The sequence below is a fragment of the Xenopus tropicalis genome, chromosome 8, assembly GCF_000004195.4.
Source record: "Xenopus tropicalis strain Nigerian chromosome 8, UCB_Xtro_10.0, whole genome shotgun sequence".
Taxonomy (NCBI): Eukaryota; Metazoa; Chordata; class Amphibia; order Anura; family Pipidae; genus Xenopus; species Xenopus tropicalis.
In genome coordinates, this window is record NC_030684.2 from 113,086,104 (window position 1) to 113,096,892 (window position 10,789).

The 10,789-nt window shown below is 39.8% G+C and overlaps 1 protein-coding gene across 1 annotated transcript in view; it reads left to right on the top strand.

The window, feature by feature from the left end:
- scfd1 (sec1 family domain containing 1) overlaps nt 1–8,994 on the top strand; it is a 47,158-nt gene extending 38,164 nt beyond the window's left edge. The window contains 6 exon segments of the mRNA NM_001142036.1: nt 1,127–1,180; nt 3,787–3,839; nt 4,346–4,379; nt 4,751–4,816; nt 6,540–6,608; nt 8,618–8,994. Of these exon segments, the coding sequence (NP_001135508.1) occupies nt 1,127–1,180; nt 3,787–3,839; nt 4,346–4,379; nt 4,751–4,816; nt 6,540–6,608; nt 8,618–8,641 (300 nt within the window). The 3' untranslated portion in view covers nt 8,642–8,994.
- The last annotated feature ends 1,795 nt before the right edge of the window (nt 8,995–10,789 follow it).

Consider the following 10,789-nt stretch of genomic DNA (forward strand, 5'->3'; position numbering starts at 1 on the left):
CTCTGTTATATGGGAGATAATGCTGTAGTTATGGAACCCAAAGGCAAATATGTCTGCATTCTCTGTCTGATAATGCCCTGCACATCTGTATCCTTGACAGTTCTTCAGCTTGGTGATTTGTTTTGGTTAATCTTTACTCTGGAGGGGGAAAAAGACATATATGACCCTTATTCAACTATGCACCATGTTTCTTTTTACATTATGTAAATATGCCACATTTTACCTTGTTAAATACAGAAAAGTCTGTCACATCTGATTATGTACCTTCATAAATAGGCCCCAAATGTGGAATGTTATATAGTGGCCTTAGCAAATTTTCAATTGGTCTTCATTTTTTATTATAGCTCTTGAATTGTGTCTCCCATTTCTGACTGACCCCAGCAGCCAAAGAAACTATTGCTCTGAGGCTCCAATTTTATTATTATTGTTAATTTCTATTACTTATCTTTCTATTTAAGCCCTCCTCTATTCATATTCCTGTCTCACTTTCAAACTCCTACCTGGTTGCTAGGTTAAATTGGACCCTAGCAACCAGATAGGTGCTAAAATTCCAAACTAGAGATGTGCTAAACAAAAATGCTAAACAATTTAGTTTTAGTTTTGTTCCATTTCTATCTATGACTTTTCCAGAGTCTACCTGGGTTATCTATGGCCATTAAACTCATAGGTAACAGAGATTCCCCTTTGCAGAAGCAATTGCTCATTAAAGCTGCCTCTGTTTTAGTGTGTTTGTGAGCCCTATTGCAAGGGATGGGTTAATCTAGGCACCTTCCCCTCCCACCTAGTTCCCCTATCCTGTTTGTTTTGGACACTCAAAACAAGAAGCTTTGTGAATGTGCTTGGACACTTGATACAAACCCTGGGCACAGAACTTTCTGTCACACATCATGCTGAGCCAACCGATAATAAATATGTAATAAAATGTCAGCTGTTTATGCTGAACTGTGACACTGTTTGGGCTGTGGGAAGGAGGCTGGGGATGCATATATTTGCTTCTTTTACTATCGGTTTGTGTTCTGGGTGAGGAGAAGCTGTGTGTGCTGAATAACCAGTCACTCAGTTCCTAACCTTCTATGCATATACTCCATTATATATACAAAATCTAACACATGTCTGTTTCTCTTAGAATCTGCCAGTTACCAGGATCCTTGACAGTTTAATGGAAGTAAAGTCTAATCCGGTAAGAAGACTATATGAAGTATATTTGGGTGTTAAGCAGTACTGCTCATGGCTACTGAACCTGGTCCAAGCTCTCCCTTTGGCTTACCCCAGTAATTGGTTAAGAAGATTTCAGTTCATACTTACCACATTTATGTGGCTTTATCAGGTCTTACAGCAGCCCCATCTGTATAGAAGCCACAGGTTGCCAGTCCAGGCCTAGGCTTGATAGGCCCTTCAGACCTAGCATAGGTGTTTTTGGTTAGGAGATGTAGCATTACAGCTATTCTAGGTGGCTATTCTAAATTATATTTTGCGCTGGTCACACCACTTCAAAAACAAACTCTTGAGTCAGAGTTGATCAGATGACCCCTGCCTGCTTACTCTGCCTTTCCTGGATAGATTACATACACTGTAAACTTCTTTTTAAGAATCACCCTCTCTTGACCAATACCCTAGAAGTCTAACAATCCAACATTGCTGTTGGCTTATTGATGAACAACAGTGTGGGTGATACACCTACTGTATCATGGCTCCATGATCCCTAGAGCAACACTAGAAAAACAGCATGCATTTACTTTTGGGTTTCTTAAACACTTTAGAACTTTCCTTCTTAAAAATGTGGTTTCAAAGCCTCCCATGGGCAGCTTCTGATGTAGCAGAATCCAAGAGCTGAACTATAAGATTGTAACTAAATAGTATTACACACCATGCAAATTACATAGAATATTTCCCAACTACGGTCAACTGTGTTGGCAATGTAATGCAACGACGGGTACCTCCTTGCACATGTATTTTAGGATTACCCTTGTAGTATTGTATCCATTTGGGATACAATACTACAACTCAACTCACATATTGCACGTGGTCCCTGGAGGGCCCACAGAATTTTGGTAACTTCAGTCTCCCACCTCACAGCTACATTGCTAATCCCTAAATAACTGAAATCACAACATGTACCAGACATGAAAGAATGGCTGGCAAAAGTTAAAGAGCTGCGATGTTTCAAAGAACACTCTGCTGTTACAGATAAGCAGACCAAAACTGATTCTGCCCAATGGGTGACATGATTACTCTAGAAGGAAATGATTATAAAAATGTAATTGCATAGGATTGCTGTATTCAGGTATTAGAAGTTGAGTCCCATACTTCCGTAATATTACTCTACCGTCTATCCCCACTCCTTTTCTCAATAAGGTTCATGTTCTGTCTTTTACTGATACTATGAGACATTATCACTGAAATCCGAAGGTTTGTACTAAAATATTTTCTGTTTCACGCACATAGGAAATGGTACCTGTCACTTGCTCTGCTTGCTGAGACCCTCTGAGATACCTACCATGTATATTCTCTGTTTTATAAATAAATATAGGTCTCAGAGGGTTTCCATGTTTTTGTAAGCTGTCTCTTTTCCCTTCTGACTGCTTGTGTTTATTTTTTTTTTATTTGCTACAAACGAAATATGAATTTATGTGTTTTGGAAAAAACGCAGCTTCCAACCAAACCCCCTCCAAAAAGATTCTCCATCTGCCAAAATTCATGAAAGGAAGCCTCTCGGGTGCTCTGTCTGTGTTCTACTTCTGGTCAGAGTATCCTAGGGCTGTGTGCTTTGCAATACACTTAAATCGTACATACAATGTGTTACAACTGTTAAATCTTTTTGCTGCAGCTCTAAAATCAACATAAGGGCTACCCAAGTCTTTTAACAAACCATAAAATAGTTGCCCGCTTAGAAAAATGCTAGATACACTGTGCACTTTGGATTGAAGTAGTTGGGTTTGTGAAAGATTTTATATTTTGGGGTTGCCAACTTCTATAGTGTTATGGCCTCTGCTATGCAATATATTAATTTACATCAACATAGTATAGCTACAGTGTGTCATGATAGCACGTGGCACAGTAGGGAATTTTAGAGGTTCCAATGCATTAGTAGGGTTCAAAGGCATTTCATTAAAAAGCTATCCTCTACTGAGATGCCATGAGGCAGTGTTATGCATTATATGGAACTATACAGGTTAGGGGTAAGAATTCAACCGTCTCACTCTAACTGGCCTTCAGTCCACTGCCTACATCAAATGTTTAGGCACCCATTAAAGAGGGGGATATGATTTCTAGAATTTGGGGAGCTGTTTACTAGAGTAAGAAGGGCAATAAGAGAAACATTCAGTATGGTTTTGAATTGCAGTTGCGCTCCTTAGTAAATCCAATCAAAGATAGGTAAAGCTGGCCACATATAAATCTGTTTTATAATTTTGTTTAACCTGCCTGCTGAGCATTTGATCATGTGGGATTTGGCTACATGTGGGAGTGTTATAAATGCTTTGATATACTCATTTGGCCTGAAGGACTAATAATCCAATTACATGGTAGAGCCCATAAAAAGATTACACAAAGTTGCAAAAGACAGCAGTTTTTAGACATGTATTCAGGCCCTATATTGAGTTGACCTTAGAACTTGGACCCTCACCCAGTTCTTCAGGCCTATAGGAAGAAAAGCCCTATAGTTTTAAAACCAGTGGAGTTTGATTAAGAGACATGAGGTCATGTTTAAACATGTTGTAAGTCTGGAGGTTGGTTTTATTCTCCATTTTTCCAGTTTGTGTGATCTGCTCTTTGACTGTCCCACAGGAGACTGACGACTACAGATACTTTGACCCCAAGATGCTACGGGGAAATGACAGGTGATTCTTCCACTCTACTCTGTTCTTGGTGCTCCAGTTTTCAGAACTTTCCTTGAGCTCAAAAAAATATTCTCAACATTCATTAAAATCCCTCTCACTGCTAGGCTTGTGCACAACATACAGCATGGCTATGGCACGTAATAGTACCAATCAGACCCACAGATCACTGCCCATTATCAACAATTATGGCAAGTAGAACGACTACAAAAAATATAAAGGGACCCGAAAGTTTCACCCACAAAACCCACTCTGGGAGCTACTTCTGTTGCATGCTGTTGTTTTCAGAGGGAAGCAGTCTCCTGCCATGTTGATTACCATTATGTGTTGCTGGGGTCGGTACACACTTTGTGTACCATAGAGGTGACGGTAAAGGAAAGCTGCTATTATTGGTCTTGCATTTGGAAGGGGATCTATGTTAGTTTTATTGTTAGAGGCTAGCCAAATATTGACATATAAATATAATATTCAATTATACCTGACCACGCATTTGTTATTCTTTATTGCAGCTCTGTCCCAAGAAACAAGAATCCTTTCCAAGAGGTAAGGAGTGTAACAAAAAGCTTTCCAGTAATCTTTGCCCCATTTTTTAACTAAAACGCTGCGCATCCCACAAAGACCTGAAGGGAGTATTATTATTATTGGACAGCTGGTTGGACACAGATCTGACATATTTGAATCTAGTATTTTTCCTGTGTTTGGTCTTTAGCTTTCCTACTGTACATTGCTCTAGGGTCTGTATTTTTTAACCATTTAGCATTCCAGAAGCAGAACTGTTGAATAGATCAGGATATTATTGTAATGTGTACAATATTCAGGGAACAGATCTTTGTGTTGTCTCTATGCTGCTCTTTTACAATATTCTTTCTGTTCAGTAAAATAAAGGGAGATTTCTGATTTCTTTCTCCCTTCAGGCTATTGTGTTTGTTGTAGGAGGTGGAAACTACATTGAGTACCAGAACTTAGTAGACTACATAAAGGTATCAGTATTTTTCTGTCTTTTGATATCCCTGTTACTCTTCTCCTACTCTCCTGTATTCATTCATTCATTTTTTTTTTCATTTCTTTTTCTGCCCCTCTTTCGTACTCCTCTTTTTATATCATTCTGCTTTTCTACATTCGCCTTCTGAACTTCATTACCTTCCTCCATCTGCTCTAGACTTAACATTCATACACTATTCCTGAAACATACAGCAGTTATTGTGCCAGGGCCATGTTTAGCTTTCTGCTAAACCTTCAGCACCCAGAAGGTGACATCACATGATGCACGGTACAGTAAAATCTGTGAGAAGCAGTGGCCATTAGCACTCTGCTTACATTGTGTACATTGAGAGACAGTGGGTATTGGCACCCCAAGCACATTAGATACAGTGAGAGGTAAAGGGGACACGCCAAGTGTATGAAATTCAATGAAAGACACTGGTATACTAAGTAAATTATATACAACTTAGAGCACTAAGGCTGATGCCACAGATGTAGTATTCTCGGCCTGCGGATAAACCAGCCCAGGAATCCGCCCTTCACTGTTGGCCGAATGCAGGCACACAGAGCAGATTTTATTGTCAAAACACATGATTATGCATTTTGTGCTGAAATCCCCTCTGTGTGCCTGCATTGGGCCCAACACAAGTGGCTCTAGGTGCAGACACAGAAGAGCACTGATTCAAGCCTAGGGGCAGATTCTCAGCCTGCATTTATCTGTGGTTGAGGATCCACCACAGGTGGCTTTAACCTATCAGTGCACCTAATCCTGTCACACTTAAATGAAGATATAGTTTATTACTTATGTTAGATAATACAGAAAAGTACTTACTGGAATTAAATCAAGTTCTGTAGGAAAACTACACTTTTTTACAAAGAATGTAAAACACGCCACATTCTAGATCTTGAAGATAGAACTGATGGCTCAAGTAATACGTAATTTTCAATATATTTTGAAAACATGTTGGCACTTTAGGCTCATGCCACACGCGGCGTAGGGCTGATTTTTTTCGGCAAGCGGAAAAACGCTTGACGAAAATTCAGCCCTACGCCTGCTACTTGTGCCTGCACCCGAATGAATGGAATACGCTCGGGTGCAGGCACATGTAGCCGATATACGCATGAAAACGCGAGATAATGCAAAGTCTCGCGTTTTCATTCGGGTGCAGGCACAAGTAGCAGGCGTAGGGCTGAATTTTCGGCAAGCGTTTTTCCGCTTGCGAAAAAATCAGCCCTACGCCGCATGTGGCATCAGCCTTATATCACTGGCCCTGTGATTCTGTCACTTCTAATTAAAGGGGAAATTCACCTAAATTAACTTCTAGTATGATGTAGAATGCTATTCTGAGACAATTTGCAATTGCAATTGTCTTCATTTTTTATTATTTGCAGTTATTGAATTATTTAGCTTTTTGTGCGGCAGCTCTCCAGTAAGAAATTTCAGCAGCTGTCTGGTTGCTAGAGCCTGATTTAACCTAGAAACCAGGCAGTGGTTTGAAAGAGAGACAGGAATATGAATAAAGGAGGGCCTAAATAGAAAACTGGTAACAGTCAAAAGAGAAAAGCAAATAATTCAAAAACTATAAAAAATGAAAGCCTATTGAAAAGTAAGAATAATGTGACATGGCCTGCTTGATAAAGAAAGGGTTAGAGACCTCATAGTAGTAAATAAAGAGAACTGTTTGTCACACCCACTTGACACTTCTGTTTATTATCTCCTAGACCAAGCAAGGAAAGCACATTCTGTATGGATGCACAGAACTATTTAATGCTACACAGTTTGTGAAGCAGGTGAGACGTATTAACATCATTTAGCATGTGTTTAATTTGGCCTTTAGTGGTACATCATAGTTATACAGCTATGGGATCCGTTATCCAGAAACCCATTATGCAGGAAGGTCTGAATTACACTCCGAAGGCTGTCTTCCTATATAGTAATATAGGTTTTCTAAAGACATTCATCTAGCAGGTTCAGCATTCCACAGAGCCACTTAATACAGTTGATAAGAACATTAAATACATTTTCCTATCAAATTTGTCTCAAAGTTGGGGGGGTTGGAAATTCCAAAGGTAGAATGTAATTTTGTCTGGTAGCAGTAAAGTATGGGATGTATTGTCTGGAATGCTTTAGGCACCATGCCTAAATATACAATTTAGTCTTCGGCTTGTTATATACAGTATATATATATATATATATATATATATAGTATAATAAGCTGTATATATACATGCATATATATATATGGCCAGCATGTTATCACTCACATCAGTCCCCATCCCAGTGTAGGTTGCAATTTAAGGTCCATATCATATTCACACAACATAGTAGATCTCATTGCGTAATGAGCACAGCAAATAGCAGGAAAGTGACTTGGTGAAATCTTCTGTGTATGGTGGGCTGAGAGTAAGGATACATAATAAATCCTACCCAGCTTCCCCTCTGGGAGGCCATGTCTCCTGACTAATTTAATTGCAGTGGGTGTGTTGGAGGAATAACCAATTATACACGTAAAACCATAATCCATATTTTATCCAGTTGGACAGCACTTTTGAAAGTTTTTCCAAAACTGTTGAGGCAGAAGAAATGAAATCTATCAATATGTGGTCATTAAAACTAAAGTGGCTTGGAAATTAGCATTTATTAAAGTTAGTAGAGGCCAAAGGGAAATGTTTATAGAATTAAGAGTTCCTTTTTGCTGGATATCTTTACCCCTGCCAAAGTATACTAATGCATTTTGCCTGATGTCCTATGGTCTGCCAGGGATGTCAGAGATACATATATTTGCTAGGACCTAGCGCTCCATTCTTGTTTAGCTTTTTGCTCTTAGGGTTCCATTCTTCCTGACATACATACCTCTGCTGGGACTCAGGGCTTCATTCTTCTTGAGATACAAATCCATGCAAGGACTTGGGGGTCCATCATTCCTGAGATACATATCCCTGCTGGGGCTTAGGGTTCCATTTTAACTCATGAAAGTGAAAGAATATTTTGCCCAGTGTATTCACGTTATAGGTTCTGTTCACTAAAGACCTTTAAAGTCTGTGTTATGCTTCACTTAAGTTCCTTTAAATACCTCTTTATTTTCTTGTGCTTTTCAAATAAAAATGATAAAATACACTAGGAAATGATGAGTTGTTTTTTTTATCTGAAATGTACCAAGGTACTGAGTGAGGAATAGCAATCCTGATATAGGCTCAGCTGTGCCCAAGATCTCTTTAATACCATTATGAATTTGAAGCATTTAAGCATACATAAAGCAAAAAGGATATCAAAAGAGCCAGATTGGTCAAGAAATTAAACCTGGAAATGTTGCCCCATATGGGGGCACAGTATGGCCACCTTTTGTATCAGAACAATTGGAACTAGGCTCCTCTTCACTCCCTCACTTTTTGAAATGTTCATACCTGCCCAGTCAGCTAACCCAATGATATCTATGATACATACCTATTGGTTGGGATAATCCAGCCAATGTGCACAAACCCAAAATCATGTATGAATATTGGCCAGCTGAAGGCTATAGTAAAAGTACCTTGTGCACAGGGCTAACTACCAGCCCAGAGGATAAGCAGACCTACAAAATAGATTCCCTTTACTCAGTAGGTCTCTAATCTTCATGAGGATAAGGAACTTCTGGAACTACTTTAGTGGTGCTGATTAGTTAAAGGGCTCCTGTAGCACCTGGCCAGATAGCAGTGCATTATTTTAATTATTATTATTTTATTTATTTATTGTATGGTGTATGCATTATATACAAACTGTTTCTGCTGCCTTTTCTGACATTTCGGTCTATGTTTTCTAGCTGTCTCAGTTGGGTCAGAAGTAAGAAGTGGATCCATGGCAATGACTGTGCTCCACTCTAGAACTGTGATCGTGCAGACTTGTGTAAGCCATAGGGGACTTGGCCTAGACTTGCACTGTACCATGAACTCTTCTTGCACAGTGTCAGATATCAGAGGGGGGACCTCTCATCTCAACACTTTTGTATGTCCTGTGGGGCATGATGTACATTACTAAGCAGTGCTTTACAGCTACCACTGCCAACAAAGAAGCTAAGAGACTACCTTACTAATCTCCTTCCTTGTTGGAAGTGTCACTCCCAGGATCATCGGCATTAACTCTGCCTCTGTACAAAGAGGGCTTATTACCAAATAAAAGCAGATAATTGGTTTCATTTTATACAGCTCTGCTTGTGTCTGTATATCTACCTGCTGATCGGTATGTGTTTAAAGACCACTCATAAAGAGCAAATATTCTGACTGTATCCCATGAGAGGTATAATGCTTCTGCTTTATTAGCCCCTGTTCACTGAGCCATATTTAACAGCTATGCCTGGCACCCTGCTGAAGACAAAGCAGTCTATGGCCTTTTCCCCTCTTCTTTGCAGCGGGGGCCAATTGAAAAGGAGTATTGGTGGCACCAATCACTGACATCAGTTTCAGCTTGATTTAAAAAAAAAAAAAAACAGTATAATTTGCAAAAATCTTTTTAGTGACAAGGGACGCTTTTTTTGTAATCTTTTTTTTTTTTATTGTATTTAATTCAAAACAATACGAAACAAGACACATAAAAATAAAAAGAGTTGGCGGGTATACATTGTCTTTTTGTGTGTGGACAGAGTCATAAGCAAATTTACATTAAAAAAGAGAAGCGTAGCCATAAAATAAGGTAAAAGAAATAACGGTCTTAATGGGTCATGTCCTCGAAATCCAAAGAGTCTAGCCTGCTTTGCCAAACCTGGGCAAAATTTTCAGGTATGCTCGTTTGGGTATATGCCAAGCGCTCCAGTGTGCCGTGTTCCCACACAAGGGTTTTCCATATGGCTGTAGTGGTCCCTCGAGAGCCATTTTAGGGTGATACATTTACAGATCTAGTAAGCTGTGTTACAGTGCCCAATAGGCATAGCTTGGGGAATGTGTGCACTGAGATCGTAGTGTCCTCTGCAAATCTTGGCCCAGAATGAAGCAATTACTTGGCAGTCCCATATGATTGACATTTAGGGCGGGGCTGCTCATTCTGGGACTATTGTCTGAGATTTCACATCCCTTTAAAGGGGACCTGTTAACCAGACATAAAAAGCTGTATGTTAAAAGTCCTTTTCAAATTAAAGATTAAACCCAAATTATTTTTTTAATTAAAACATCCATACCTGTTCAAAAAAAAAAACAAAAAACTAATTTAGAAAGCTCAGCTGTCAGTCATTTACTTTTACTTTCCATTCAGCACTTCCTAGATGTCACTGCACTCCTCTCCCCTTTAAGTGTCACACACTGTGGAATCTGTGAAAATGGCACCAAAATCCCCCCATGCTGTTCTGTATATTTTAAGATTCTGGGTTCTGTTTTCCCCTAAAAATGTGTTGCACAGCAACAGCTAATTAGAATTAGCGCTAATAATCACTAGGGGTGCATAACAAATTGGCATGGTTATACCTTTCCTTCTCCTTATTTTGGGTGTCAGTCTACCAGTATTTTTACTTACCTGCCCCCTCGGCTAAGAGATTAGGTTCAACTTTGAGCCTTGCCTCCCTTTTTTGCCACTGGATACAGAGGGTGGGAGATGCTTATGGGCTTCAGTAGTAACGTACCTTCCCCCCAGTAAGTTCATGACACTCCTCCAAATTTATAACATTCTCAAACTTGTGGGTTACTTGTAAAAGACCTGGGTCCAGTTCAAGCCAGGTACCATCTGTAAGGGGTTTGTATGTTTTTCCCCTGAGGTTTCTGTACTCTGGTTTCCTTCCATACTCCAGGACAGATAAGTGGCTCCTGATAAAAATTGGCTGATTGTGATAAGGTGTTAAGGTCCCCATACACGGGCCGATTCTAGCTGCCGATATCGGTCCTTTAGACCGATTCGGCAGCTAATCGGCCCGTGTATGGGCACTACCGATGGGCCTGCCCGACCGATATCTAGCCTGAAATCGGCCAGATATCGATCGGGCAGGTTAAAAATCCTAGTCGGATCGGGGACC